This window comes from Macaca nemestrina, chromosome 18 (assembly GCF_043159975.1).
Source record: "Macaca nemestrina isolate mMacNem1 chromosome 18, mMacNem.hap1, whole genome shotgun sequence".
In the NCBI taxonomy this organism is placed as follows: domain Eukaryota; kingdom Metazoa; phylum Chordata; class Mammalia; order Primates; family Cercopithecidae; genus Macaca; species Macaca nemestrina.
Genome location: NC_092142.1, coordinates 10176541 through 10192229, shown reverse-complemented (window position 1 = coordinate 10192229; position 15689 = coordinate 10176541). Strand labels below are relative to the sequence as shown.

Genomic DNA, 15689 nt, shown 5'->3' with positions numbered 1-15689 from the left:
TCTTGAACTCCTGACCTCAGGTGATCCGCCTGCCTTGGCCTCCCAAAGTGCTGGGATTACAGGCATGAGCCATTGCACCCAGCCGGAGTTGGGGGATTTTGTGGTTGGGAACCTGTGTGCATAAAATCCCCCAACTCCATCCAACTTGTGCGGCTAATCACGTGGCCTGTGAAATCCTGCAATGTGACAAGTAGCAATGAACTTGACAATACTCAAGTTTCATCCATGGAGCAGAAACCTCAGTTGGAAGGTGGCGGTGAAACATTTATGCCAAAGACAGCCTGTCCCTGCCTCTAACTGGATACATTTAAGCCTAGCCCTATTTTTATTTTGGTTTTGTGACTTCTCAGCATTATACAGAAATGGAATATTCTGACATTTAAATAAGGAATATTTATCTCCCAAATTCAATCTATTTGTGTCCAGAATCTTGTACTATTTCCTATCACCACCACCATCAAAAGTATTTTTTCTCTTCAGCAAAGAGTGACCCTCTGAGATCATGAGAACAGAGGTCATAGGCTCCAGAATATTATTTCTGAACCCAAGGTTACTTGGGTCTTATTTTTCTCTAGCTCATTTTTTTTGTCTTGTTTGTCAGATTTATTGGGTATTTGTTTTGTCCTTTTGAGAGTTTTTAAATTTGTCTTTAAAAAAACATGGGTGTTGGGTCACCACAGGGAAGAGAGAAAGGAATGAGTTGCTCATTGCTGCATCTGGGAGGGTGGACTTGCCTCACATGGCTTTGAGTCAAGACGGTGGAGGCTGGAGTGCAGTGGCGCGATCTCGGCTCACTGCAAGCTCCGCCTCCTGGGTTCAGGCCATTCTCCTGCCTCAGCCTCCCGAGTAGCTGGGACTACAGGCGCCCACAACCGCGCCCGGCTAGTTTTTTTTTTTTGTATTTTTAGTAGAGACGGGGTTTCACCGTGGTCTCTATCTCCTGACCTTGTGATCCGCCCGCCTCGGCCTCCCAAAGTGCTGGGATTACAGGCGTGAGCCACCGCGCCCGGCAGTCTAACTGATCTTACTCGGCTCCAAGACCACAGACCACATCCCCAAATCTGATATGCAACTTCCTTTCATCTACAGGACAACTGGGTAAGGAGAGGATTTGGCCCTAATTCTGTATCTCCCCATGCCATCCCCAATTGCAGGACCACCGTTCAGAACTCACAATGACCGAGTCTGTTGCCATTGAGAACACGAGCCTGCCAATGAATCTGTGCCCTAGATTTCCCATAAAAAAGTTGTTCCTTTGCCATTTCCAATTCCAATCGGGCTTCTGAGAAGCCCAAAGTACCCAACCTCTGGGCAACACATGAAACAGGATGGAAATGGGGTCAGTTAGCCTCTCGGTGTTCACAGCAAACCCTAATGAGATCAGCAGCAACAACCTTCTGACGTCTTTCAGCTATAGATGGAAGTCTGTTCCCTGTGGGAAACCACCAGGCTCTATTGCTAGGATCTTTGATTGGAACATACTCGCCCAAGAGCCAGCCTTGATTTCTGGGTTTCAGAATCTATGCCTCACCCCTTTGCCTGGGGCTTCTCAAATTTCTTCCTTTCTTGGGCTCTGATTGATCCTCAGATCTGTGGAGCACAAACTAATCAAGGAGGCAGGAGCCTTGTATTATCCACAGTTGGTGCAATGTTATGAACCACATGTGCCAAGACCTGTACCACAGACTGGGGGTATAAGGAGAATAAGACAAGATTCCTGCCCTGAATAAACCCACCTCCCAGTGACAATTACATTGCAGTGTGACAAATTCTATACCAAAAAAAAAAAAAAAATCCAGGATGTTATGGTAAAGGAAACCATGGCCTCGTATTTACATTCCTGTTCATTCAGGGAAGACTTCCTGGAGGTGGAGACCTCTGAACTATATGCCAAAGATAGCTATTGCCAAGTTTTCAGCACAATACCATGCAGCTGGTATATCCAGAGTAGACTGTAATGGGTGATGATGATATTGGTGACAGTTTACAATGAATCCTTGCGAGCAGTTTCTTGCGAGTGGGTTTCTCCCAGTCACTACATAACCTCGGAACAGGAGAGCTTAAGCTGCATCTTCTATCTGACTCTGAAATCAGGATAGGACTCTAATAGTGACTGTGTCACCCAGATAGAGTTGACTGGTGACCTTCCTCCACATGGTAGCACCATTGTACACATTTGCAATTTGAATGAGACATTGCACACTCATCACAGCTTACCTTCTATTGTATGTGAGGAGACACTGGATTTCCAATCGGGGACCATGACTGGAGAAACATGAGCAACAACTGAAGAATCTTGGGTCCACTAAGAAAATAGTTGGGTGTTCACTACAGGTGTACATCTGACGGCCTTACTGTTCCCTGGGTACCCCAGACTTCTTAGCATGAAAATTGAGTTCTTAGCATTCTGGCTTCTAATCCTCAGGTTCCTCCTTTGATCCCTTCTTCTTTCCCAGAAATCCTGAACTGCTCTCTGATCTCAACACTCCCTGTTTCTTCCTGCCTCCAGCCCTGTGCAAATCCAATCACCTCATTTTGCCATAACTACTGCTTTTCATGACTCTCTCTCACAGAAATGAGCTCTTAGAGGCCAAAGACTATCTGTAATTCATCTCTATATGAAAATACAAAGATGCTTGCCACATGTTAAGTGCTTTAGAAATATTCTCTTTTCAATGAATGAATGAATGAGTAAAGAAAAAACAAATGAAGTCCTCAGAAAACCAAAAAGCAACAGCTTCCTTGACCAGACACGAAATAGAACATCGAACTCAGCTTCTCAGAACCCCATACTCTCTCTTTTCATACCATCACTGCCTTGGGTCAGGTGCTTTAGCAATAAACCAAGAAAAAAAAATATGTAGACATGTGCCTGTGGAAGCTGATTTTAGAAGATACGTTTCAGCAAATTTTGGACAAAGCCTAACGGGTACAGGTTCAAAATGGATTTTTCACAACTGACCTCAGGGGAGAGGTACTTGGGAAGTTTGAAGGCTAGTCACATTGCTTGCTATAAAGTCTGTTCCCGAAAACTGCAGTTCCTCTGGAAGTGCTGAGAATGAGTCAGGGCAAATAGAGAAATGATTTCTCTCATTTTGGATGTAACAGAGTCTCCATGGGGAGCTGAACCGTCTCCCTGGACTTGCATTCTTGGAATCATAGATAGAGTGAGTTAGAAGGGCACAGAGAGCATTATATGGTCCATCCCACCCGCCAGCTTCCCTGATTTCAGGCAATAATAATATCTCCAGAAATACTTATTTTGTAATTAGTGTATGCCAGGCACTGTGTGTATGCAACATCATTTAATTCTAACAAAACTCCTATAAGATAAATACTGTTGTACTCCCATTTTCTAGATATTAAAACTGAAGCTTAGAGTGACTGAGTAAATTCTAACCTCTGTGCACCTGCGTGCCCTCGTCTGTAAAATAGACCAGCCACATTAAGGTTACATTAGTTAATTTTTTAAAACTCTAGTATAGTACCTGAAGGACAGTCTATTTTATATAATTTTGTTAAATAGAAAAATAGATACATGAATGGAAGAGTAGTTGGATAGATTAAGTAGAGTGGCTGGACCATGATCAAAGAGCCAGTACATGTGGAAGGCAAGAGTCTAATGCAGGCCGTCTGACTCAGATATTGACTGTAGTATACCTCCATGTTACTATCTAGACCTTACCAGATGATTGGACGTGCTTCCCAAAATCTTCAGGGAAAGGTGCTTTCTTTTATACCTCATTCTAGTGTTTTCTACCTGAAACATTCTTTCTTGTAATTTGCTGAACAGTATCTAGTTGAATTTTCTTTCGTTCCTTTTTGCAAATATAAAACCTCTGGCTTCCTCCTTGCCGGTGGGTGGATGGGTAATGGGATAAACTCCTGCACTGTCTGCATCCTGTCTGTACCTTTTGTCTAACCAGCCTTCTTACAGACTCACCCAAGCAGCCAATGGAAGCAAGCTGGAGACACACACAACACTGCCTCAATTATCCTTGCCTGTTCCCTTTTAGATTCTGCATCTCTCTGACGGTTGACACCTGAAACTCTATTACTCTGTCTTTTAATGTTGCAAGCATTAGGAAAAGAGTGACCTTGACACCTTGCTCCTTCTACTGAACTTACAGCTCTCCTCAGGATGGTGCAGAACTAAGTGGTTGGCAGAGATACTTGTGGCTGGAAACATCTCCCCTGAAAACAGATACAGGAAGAACAGGTGCAAGTTCCCACGGGCACAAAGAAGTTCTGCAAATGTACATGAGCTTACTGTCATTGGAGGAGGTGGAAACACAAAAGGAGAGGGCTTTGAGCATTACATGCGGACCAGTCCTCTCCAGTGGGGAGACAAAGGCAGTGTGGTTTGACTGCAACCCCAAAACTTCCCAGGCTCCATCTGTTCCCAAGAGAGCATTTAGCTTGTGTCTTCCCAGCAAGAATGCGTCTGCCTCAGGAAAGAGATTTAATTGTCCCATTTACCAGCTGTAGTTCACAAGATCACACTGACAAAGATCACGGCCTTTTTAATAGGAGAAACTGACAGCAGAGTGAATATCATAGAGCCACTCCTTGGAAAAATGACATTTGATGCTTTACCCTACCTAAAGGATGCACATTTCCCAGCCTTTTACTCTCAAGCCCGCTGCGGGTTCCCCTTTGCTTTGTATTCCGTCTATTTATATGGCAGAATAACTCACTAAACAGATTTGAACACTTCTGCAGTGCTGCCCAATTTAAGCCTGGGGATATAAGAAAAGAAACAGAAACAGAAAATATGGATTCAATGCTCACTACGTGCTGCAGGCCACGAAAAATATCAAAACCATAAAACATGGTCCCTGATCTCCCTCCAGGAGATTACAATATACTTGAGTAAATTAAAAATGAAATAAGAAAGTATTTGAACTATAGTTCAGTACACTAGTCAAAGAGGGCCACGAGGCAGGAAATGATTGATTTGAAAATGATTGGAACAGGCTGTAATTGGTAATGAGAAATGTGCATTTGCTCTTTTTTTTTGAAATTGGAGTCTGCTTTACCAGGTTGACTTCCTCTAAAAAGAGGTATTGTTTGGGCAAAGGGCAGAAGGAAATCTTTTTATTTACATCCTGAAAGGAATCAAGATGATGTTTCTTGTATCAGACTGCCCTCCTTACAGGCTTACAAACCTGGCTTTCTTTGGGGTAACACCGAAAGGAAGATGTTCTGGGAATCTGATGAGTCATAGCGAGAAGACCCATTTTTGTGTCCTCACAGACTCCAAAGGGTCTGAACACAGGGGCTCACGCTTGTAATCCTAGCACTTTGGGAGGCTGAGCCAGGTGGATTGCTTGAGCCCAGGAGTTTGAGATCAGCCTGGGCAAGATAGTGAAACCTCATCTCTACTAAAAATACAAAAACTTAGCACAGCATGGTGGCGTGTGCCTGTCGTCCCAACTACTTCGGAGGCTAAGGTGGGAGGATCACCTGAGCCCAGGAAGTTGCTGCTGTAAGGAGTTATGATCGCACCACTGCACTCCAGCCTGGGTGACTAGAGTGAGACCCCATTGCAACAAAACAAAACAAAACACCTCCAAAGGGAGAGGGAAGTCAATAGCACATTGTATTTTGAAAGGAATGGCATTGGTGTTTTTGTGAGAAGAGGAAGCAGTTGTGCAGGTCTGAGGTACATGGTGGGCAGAGAAATCTGGATGAGTTTGAGACAGTGTTGGTGGACAGTGAGATATTATTTCAAAGTCTCCCATGACCTTTGTGATTGTGTGGAAGTATGGGAGGCTGTTGGAAGAAAAGGAATTGAATCAAGATACCCTCTTCTCATCCCTTTACCTACATGACTGATTGATCAGCACCCATTTTTGTGTGTGAGAAACTCAAAAGGGGATAGATTTCCTATTTTGTAAAAAACCTTATTAGCATGTATGCTTTTTTCTGGTTAATACATTCGAGACCTTTCATGAGTCACTTAGTCTGTAAAAAGAAAACTAGGAAAATCTCTGTCCATCAAAGTGAAGAAAATGCAAGGAGGTTTACCATCTGTTTGAAGCTCTCAGTAAGAAAGTAAAGCCCAAATGAGCATGTGAGTTCAAATGCATGCTACTTAAATGGTGTAGTAATCAAAGTAAAAATTTTTCCATACAAAAACTCATCCATTGAAAATTCCTGGAACCGTGGAACCGTGGCAGAAGCAAACCCAGAAACTCTCTGTAGGGATGTTTCTATAGCCTAGTGTTCTTGGGAGTCCCATGGGGCTTAGAGGGAAAATAATTTGGCAGAAGATTAGCTCATGGTCAAAAGTTACAGATGTCACAAGGAAGTAACCCACCATGAGAGTCAGAACACGCAGCAAACAGAGGGATGAGAATCCCAAGAACTAAGGTGGGGGTTGGGGGGAGTCATCTGAAAGGCTAGAGGTTTAAAACTATTAAATATATAAAAGTTTTGAAAATCATAAAAGGGTGGGATATTATGACAAAAAGAACAGGCAGAACTGTAAAAAAAACCAAATGAGTATCACAATTAAAATAAAATTAAAACATAAAGCTAAATATTACTAAGAAAGGAATAAATTAATGTGAAAATTTATCTATTGGAAATCACCCAAATGCAGCACAGAGAGAAAAAAAGAATGCAAATATTAAAACAAGGTAAATAACCTAGAAGAGAGAATGAAAAGGTCTACAGTATTTTAAAGTTTTCAGGAAAAAAAAAAAGATGGGACTATTAGATGCCATTAGGGAATTGCGAATTGAAAAAATGAGCGAGCACTACATCCCTATGAGAGTGGCTAAAACCCCAAATGCTAACACGAACACTGACAACGATAAGGGTGGTGAGGACTTGGAGCAACAGGAGCTCTCTTCATTGTTGATGGGAGTGCAAAATAGTACAGCCACTTTGGAAGAAAGGTTGACAGTTTCCTACAAAGCTGAAAAACAGACTTACTGCATATTCTAGCAATAATGCTCCTAGGTATTTACCCAAACGAATTGTAAAAACTGTACCACACTAATGCAAGATATTAATAGGGAAAACTGAAGGGAGCGGGGAGAGGTAGTATATGGGAACTCTCTGTACTTTCTGTTCAGTTTTTCTATAACTATGAAACCACTCTAAAAAATAAAATCTATTAACTTTTTAATAAAAGATATGATGGGGAGAAGTAATGTTCAAAGCCACAGTAGGTGAATTTTTGCCAGAACTAAAGTTGTAAGTATTCAAATTGAAAAATCATACTAAGTCCAGAGCTGAACCAATAAAACAAACCACACCTAGACTTCACACCAAAGACAAAGTGAAATTCTCAAAAGCAACTGGAGAGAAAATATAGATTACATAGAAAGTAACGATAATAAGATGATTAGCCAACTTTTCAACAACTGCCATCCAGATCAGAAGAAAATTTAACATCCTCAAAAGGTCAAGGAAAAATAATTGTCAACTTTGATTTTTATATTCAGCCATATCATTCAAGATTGAGAACAAACCAAAAACAACACATGCTAATTTCACATAACTTAAAGACCAATATTAAATCAATCATTATGATTGACTTCTTCAAAAAGAATTGATATAAACATTCAGAGTATTTCCTTAATTTTTCTCAGCATGTCCCCATTACATCTTAGACATCATGTATATACATATACATATAAAATATAGTCATACTTTTCATTTAACATATGCATCTTCCTTGATTTTTACTGTCCTTGAAAGATCATTTTTAAAGGCTGAATCATAGTCTAAGTACCATAGTTTAGTGAATTGCTAGACAGTTAGTATATAATTGCTAGATGTTTAGATCAGAGGATTTTCTCCTAAATGGCAACTGGATAAAATGCACATAGAAGAGAGAGAATAATTCTAAGCATGCCTACTGTTTTCTTCCCCCATTGGAAAAAACCACCTGGTTATTTAATTGCCTACTGAAGTTGGGGGGTGGGGATACTTTAGTTTGCAAGGGTCCATTCAGAGCCAGCTGGATGTCTCTTTTCAATTAAAGTTTTGTGCTCTAAGTATACTGCTCATGTGTGACTTTTCTAAGTAATCCTGAATGTTCTAAACAGAAAAAAAAGAAATATATTTGAGGATTGCCGTAGGCCAGCCACTGTGTTAGGCATTTTCTTCACAACAATAAATAGTAGCAAACATACTACTTATGAAACTTACTATGATCTGGGTCCTTTAGGGATTTTACACATTCTCATGTCATTTGATCCTCATGGCAACTCTATAGAGGAAGTATGTTCTATTATTATGCCTGTTTCACAGACAGGATAACTGTAGCTCCGAGGCCATACAGCTAGCAGATGATGAAGTCAGAATTGCAATGAAGTCTTTCTATTGCACATTCTGCGCTTTTATTCCTATGTCTTGTTCAAAGCTTGGGTGGGTGTTGGGGGCAGGGGTAGGGAAAAGCAAGGTCAGAAAAACATAATAATGACCAAAAAAAAAAAAAAAGACAAAACTCCAAAAACCGAAACCAAAACCAGGAACTGTGCTAAGTTATATATATTTTGTATGTATATAATATATAAATATATATTAATAGAGAATAACCTTGCTGTACTTTGTCTGCTATATATATATATATGTTCTCTATTTTTATATATAAATTTCATCACTGCAACAATATTAGGTAGGCTTCGTAATCACTATTATCTTCACTCAAAAAGTGACCAAATGGAGAATCAGCAAACTCAGAAACTTGCCTTATGGTTACATAGCTGTGAGTTGCACATCGTCTGTTCCAAACCCAGAAGCATCTGCCCCAAAATGCATGTTCTGGTCCTCACTGCCTATGAATGTTGTATCCTGTCTAGGTGAGATGGAGGAGCTGGAGACCCTGTGGCTCACGGGGATCTGCCACAACGAGAAGAACGAGGTGATGAGCAGCCAGCTGGACATTGACAACATGGCGGGCGTGTTCTACATGCTGGCCGCGGCCATGGCCCTTAGCCTCATCACCTTCATCTGGGAGCACCTCTTCTACTGGAAGCTGCGCTTCTGTTTCACGGGCGTGTGCTCCGACCGGCCTGGGTTGCTCTTCTCCATCAGCAGGGTCAGTACCCCGGGGGGCTACTTCCTTGCACCACAAGCAGGTTTAGAAAAACGCGTGGGTTCTTGACGTCTCAGTGGGGTCTGCACTTTCTTCCCTTGCCAGCCCTTTTTGGGCTTGTCAAAAGAGCATCCAGATTTTGTGCATTCATAAGCCGGGAGGTGCAAACCTAGATGACTATGGAAGGCAGAAAGGAAATGGGAGTGGGTGCAGCAGGCGGGACATGAGAAAAAATAGCACAAATGACGTGAGACGGCAGCTAAACCTCAGTATCAAAGTGAGAGAACGATAGGGAATACTGAGGACTGTGGCCAATCGCATAATGTTTGCCTTACCAGTAGCGGGCAGCCATCCTCAACTCCTGCTGAGTATTGTCTTATGGGAAAGTAGGATCAATATTATCAGGTCTTCTAGTTTTTTAAAAAGAGAAAATGTCATCTGATTTTGCTAGAAACCTTTCCATTTTTAATATTAGTAACTAATTCCATTTTAAAAAAATTTAAAAACACTGGGCCAGACACAGCCAGCCTGTGGCTTCCATCACTAGTGCTCAGGTATGTTGCATAACACTACTAATGCTGCTATGCAGGATGCTACAATTTGTGTATGCATTGTAACAGAACATGCACAACAAAACAAAATCTACTTGCAATGCTATGCATTATGTATCCACATCTAACAAAACACAAAGAGCATGTGGAATGCAACAGCACATGAAATGAAACACAGATGTAACAGAAGAAAATGCACACATATCAAGCAGAAAACAAAGTATACCTTCAACTCAACATAAACAACAGCACAGAATACATATCTATCTGCCTTCTTATCTATATATCCATTCATTAATTTCAGCCATCTACGCATCCATCTGTTCATCCACTCATCTCTCTTATTTGCCCACCTTGTTTTTTGTTTTGTTTTATTTTGGTTTTGCCTTGGAAGAACTTCATTGATTAGGATTTGAAAAATGGTGAAAACTTTTTTTAAAAACATCTAATTGCAGCAAACCAACACAGCACATGTATACATATGTAACAAAGCTACACGTTGTGCACATGTGCCCTAGAACTTAAAGTATAATAAAAATAAATAAATAAAAAACATCCAATTTTATATGCTATTGTTTACTGAGAAAGCCAAATAATTGCTTTAAAACAAATTTGTATATTCTTAGCATTTGCTAGTTTCAAGAACTGTGGAGATTCGGAATGTACACATTAGTTTAGCGAGGAAGATTTATTTTCTCCAGTTACACTCCAAACTCGGGTTCTGTGCAAATACATATTTCCTAATTAGCTTGATGGCATCTAAACACATAGATTGCTTAAAAATAACAACGTACGTGCATAAAGCTAGGTATTATGCCAACTTTAAGCTAATTCTCCCAGCCAATTACCAAAGGCATTTCATATCCAAATGATTCTGGGATTATCACCAAACAAATGCACACTGTTGCGTTTACTTCTAAATCTTGCTTGTTTTTGGAAGAGCATTTCCTCTATCTAAAACACCGCTAAGGAAGCCAAGTTGATTTATCAACATTTTAAGAAATGAAGTAAACCTATATCTTGCTTTCCAAAGGATGGAATGGAAGGCAAACTGGGCGGCACAGGGCAGGCATTGTTGGTGGAGTTCCTCGATCAGCTGGAATTTGCACTTTGGCCACTCCATCCCTAGGGGAGAAGAACCCCAAATTTTATGGGGAGCAATGTGCTTTTATTTATTATTTTATTTAATTAATGTATTAATTTTTTAAATGGAGCCTCCCTCTGTTGCCCAGGCTAGAGTGTGGTGGCACAATCTCGGCTCACTGCAGCCTCCATCTCCTGGGTTCAAGCAGTTCTCCTGCCTCAGCCTCCCGAGTCGCTGGGATTACAGGCACCGGCCACACCTGGCTGATGTTTGTATTTTTAGTAGAGATGGGGTTTCGCCATATTGGCCAGGCTGTTCTTGAACTCCTGACCTTGTGATCTGCCCACCTTGGCCACCCAAAGTGCTGGGATTACAAGTATGAGCCACTGCACCTGGCCAAGAGCAATGTGCTTTTATGGGAACTTCTGTGCTCCCTTGGGAACTCTCAGACGCCATTATTGCTTCAGTGGTTTCAGGGAGCCCTACTTATGGGGACCCTCCTTCTCCCCAGATAATATTTGTCTTTTCAAGTAAGTGCAGCCTGCTGTGTCTAAATAGGAGATGTTGTCCTGAGTGATTCTTTCCTGCCTCTCTCATTAATTAGGGGTACTCAAAATAGGCTCAGCTCCTGATGTGGTGCACAGCAAAGCTCTGAGTTTCTTTAAAAAAAAAAAAAAAAAGAAAAAAAAAGAAAAAAGAAAAATGACCTTCCTTTCAGTCAAGGGCTACTGCCACCACTGAAGCTTGTCTTCTGTGGACATTCACACATATATCATCTTACATGTTGGCCTACACAGCACGGAGAACACACATGGAAACAAAAGTGAATTCATTATGTACACACAATCAATTTCTTTAACAAAATCCACAGTGGGGAATTCCCAGGCAAAGAAGCTACTTTCCACAAGTGCGAGATCACAACTACAGAATGAATTATGCCTCATGTGTGGATGAGGACTTGTTACTTCTAATCCTCACGATGCCCTCTGAGGTTGACATGACCAGACCCATCCTGAAATTGAGTCCCCAAAGGTTACCTTTATGGTTTTACCTTATGTTTCCTTAAAGCAACAGGAAACATCTCACTTCATCTATCACACTAGAAAAAGATGTGAAAGAGGGAACTAGCCTGTTTGTGCAGGGTTGGGTTGCAGGCTTTAGTCTACTCCAGAATTTAAGTGTTTTTTTTCTTCTTAAAGACACTGATCCTGGATGCTCTGAAATTTACTCCCTCCCCAAGGCAGGTTTGGTTCTGCACAGAAACTGGATCTCTCTATTACCAGTTATTCTCCTTGCAGCAAGTTGAACATCAATAGATGCAGAGCTATTACCATGCAGCAGACTTACATAGCTCTCCTTACAGGCTCAACATCCCCAGGGAAGCCTCTGCACAGTGCAATGCAAGTACACACTAGAGATACGTGCATGCCTGGCACTGCAGAGGGAGAAGTCCAGCACTCCAAAAAGGCATTTGTTTAACATTGGAACCAAGCTTCTCCCAGGGCGGTGGCCCTTGGCTTTTACAACGTCCAAAAATGCATCCTCCTGCCTGTGGGATGCTCTTAACTTTTGTTTTCTCTCCAAAATGCTTTCCCTCCCATGTAGAATAAAATAATTCATTGTCATCAGCAAAAAGAGCTGCCTCCGTGAGGCATGAGAGACATAGCAAAGCCAAAAACGAGGGGAATGAAAATGGGCAGCCTTTCCAGGAAGACCTGATGAGGGAAGTTTGGAGCAGAATGGACAAAGCCTCATGCTAACCCACAATTGGGACCAACGGAAATCAGATGCTTTAGGGATGGGGTCCAGGCTCAAAGGGACTGAGGAGGACATTGCCCCATGGATAATATTCTGAGAGGTCAGGCGCCCTTCAGGAAAGCACAGACATTTCCTGGAACAACACCTTGAGTCATCAACACGGGTTTTACCTGACTCTGAGCCCACTGCGAGACCAAGAGGGCATCTTATTTCCACAACCCATAAAATGTATCTGGGATCTATAAATAATAGAGAAGAGAAACTAAAGACAGAGTTGTTGCAACTAAGAAAGAAACTCTAGCCCAGGGATTTACTTGGTTCCCAAGGTAGGGTTTGGTCTGCCTGTCTAAGCAGAAAGTCAGAGTGGCTACCGAGAACAAATCTTAAGCAGTAGAGAGTGGCATGCATTTCCTGCAGCTTCAACCATATGGGTACCGCATGCTTAAGCTCCTGGGAAACGGACAAGGTGATGGTAAAGAAGGGAAGGTCAGAGATGACTGGGCAGCTTGTCCAGCTCACATGTACTGACCACCTATGGTGTTAGGAGCTTTGTTTGCATTATTTTACCTTGCCCTGGTGCCCACCTTAGGAGGGCATAATTCCCATTTTTTAGATGCAGAATCTGAAGCTCAAATAGACGTGGCTTATGCAAGGTCACAGAGCTAATCCATAATGGAGCCAGGACTCACATCTAGTGGATTCCAGGCCTCTGGCTCTTCGTGTTATTCTGTAATCTGCATTCCCTCTCCTCAACAGCCCTTCCAGAAGATGGATCAAATCAGTTGGAGAATGCTGTTGCCAAAACCTGGGGTACACCAGCGTGGGCAATATAGCAAGACCCCATCTCTACAAAAAATAAAAAATTAGCCAGGCGTGATGGTTCGTGCCTATAGCCCTGGCTGCTCAGGGCGTTGAGGCAGGAGGATTGCTTGAGCCCAGGCGCTTGATATTGCAGTGAGCCATGATTGCCCCACTGTACTCCAGCCTGGGAAGCAGGGTGAGACCCCATCTCTAAACAAACAACCAATCTGGGGTAGAGACTGGGTCCACCCCTTTGACTTTTTCCATGGCCTCACCGGGCAGATCAACACCTGGGAACAGCCTTAGCCATGTTGCATGTGTCCCAGGAAAACCAGGGATGAGAGAGAGCCATCAACAGCCATCCTCCCATCTCCTGCAACATAACTCATCTCCCTGATCACTTCTGTGAGCCTCCTCCAAATAGAAAGACAGCCAGCACATCTTGGCAGTCAGGAGCATGTTGCTCTGAGGGTGGAGGGGTGGAGGGCAGTTCTTAGAATCTTCAGGTGGCAGAAGGGAGTGTGTTGGAATCAAAGTACAAATTTAGGGGGAAAAAATCTTAAAAACTTCTATTTTCATGATACGAACAGGAAGAAAAGGCACAGACCTAGGCTGATTCTGACAAATAGAGTCACACTAATTTTCAACCATAGTGGGAGAATCTCTCTGGGTCAGAGTATAAGATTATTATATTACAAGGTTAGGTGAGAAAAACATAGGTTAACATAAAAGGTTAAGCAACTCTGTACTATGTGAAATACATGACTTATTTGTAAGATTTCCACATCCATAGTCTGGATGCTCCAGCAGCTCTGGAAGCAATGAGGGCAGGGGCAGATGTTATTTTGTGGCAGGACAAACACCCAACCACACATTATATAGAGAAGAAGATCACAGATAAGTTTGCAGGAAGGCAGGAAAGGGTGTAACGCCAGTGCCCTGGGCCTCAGGGGGCCTTCACCAACCATGAAGCCTGGGGTGGAGAGGATCAGAGAAAGAGCAGCTCAAACTTGCAACTGTAGGCTTTTGTGTTTACGGTTCCTTGAAGGCTGGAGTGGAAAGACTGTCTACTACAAGAAAAATGGAGCAGTACAAATGAGTTGAGGCTGTCACAGTTCCGTGAGCATCCCTGCAGGGTGAGCTCGTCCCCACCATGGGGGACCGATGGAGCCACCATTATCAGAGTCCACAGTTAATCACACATACTTTCCTGTAGTTTATGCCAAAGTCAGCAGCAACTGCCAATTCTGCCCTACAAACCCCTTCATAGTTTGGCTCCCTGTCAGCCTTGGGAAGACCAGGTCAAATCCTGCAGCCTTGATCTGACTGTTTCCTGTAGGTATGGCTGCTGAAATCTGGGGTAGGAGTGGGGAGAAGCAGGGGAGGCCACAGATCAAAATGTTCCAGACGTCCTTTTGCCTGTTATTGTGGTATGAATCAAGGGCTCTTCCCGTGATAACAGTTAAACAGCTACTTTTAAGTGAACGTAAACAGTTGTTTTCTAAAAGGAAGAAAGAGTAGAAAACGAGGAGATATATAGATGGAGGTGCTTGTATTTGGGCTGCCCAGGAGCCCCTAAGTCATTCATTTCCCTGGATGGATTTAAAGGTGGTGTCACTGTGTCACCAGAACTCTTCACTATGACTAGTAACTAAAACCCAGTTCTAGCTACGTTGAATAGACTCACACACAAACATACAAGGAATAGATTGAGTGGATTAAGTAAAAGAGTTCAAGAGACTGGCTCCAGAGGTTCAAACTATGTCTTTCTCTATCCCTTGGGCTCTACTTTTCACTACAATGGCTTCACTGATAGGCTCACACCCCCACATGATGGTAAGACTGCAACTCCTTCTATCCAAGCTTCCATATCTATCCCCACAAAAAGAGTATGATGAGTCTCACATGAATTTCATGCCTGCCTTTAGATGAATCAATGTGTGCATGGAGAAGAGATTTTCTGATTGGCCACTCAGGACACATTCTTTGGTTGTTAGCTTTCGCATAACAGTAGGGGTAATTCCAGCAAAGAGTTAACAATGGATGATCCTTTCATGCTGACTGTGTCAGTAGTTAAGTCTCTGGTGCCTGAACTTCAAAGATGATGCTGGGAAACTTTAACAAAAGCTTGGATTGGTGACCCGGCGGACTGGGAGGCTCAGTTATCTGTCCTTATATGCCACTTTGGAGACACCGAGGCACTGACAGTTGTATGAGCATCGGTTGATACCTTTTCTCAAACTCCATGTGTGACTTTTTGCAAAGGTGTCAGCTAATCTTGAACCAGAGCAGTAAGGTAAACCCTATGCTTTGCAACTTGTCTCAAACCTTTAAGATACATTATCAGGATTCAGACTGAATTTCGCTGTTTCTCCAGGGCTCCTGCAAGAAGTACAAATCTCACCTTTTCAGGTAAAGTTCAAGTGCAAAGTGGTTTCAC

The 15689-nt window shown here is 42.4% G+C and overlaps 1 protein-coding gene and 1 long non-coding RNA gene across 6 annotated transcripts in view; one reads left to right on the top strand and one right to left on the bottom strand.

Moving 5' to 3' along the window:
• LOC105467785 (uncharacterized) overlaps positions 1 to 15689 on the bottom strand; it is a 74032-nt gene that overhangs the window by 28491 nt on the left and 29852 nt on the right. The gene's annotated exons all lie outside the window — the stretch shown is intronic.
• LOC105467787 (glutamate ionotropic receptor NMDA type subunit 2A) overlaps positions 1 to 15689 on the top strand; it is a 444595-nt gene that overhangs the window by 405384 nt on the left and 23522 nt on the right. For all 4 annotated transcript variants that reach the window (XM_071084110.1, XM_011717503.3, XM_011717504.3 and 1 more), the window contains one exon: positions 8820 to 9058. In XM_071084110.1, coding sequence (XP_070940211.1) covers positions 8820 to 9058 — 239 coding nt within the window. The remainder of the gene's footprint in view (positions 1 to 8819; positions 9059 to 15689) is intronic.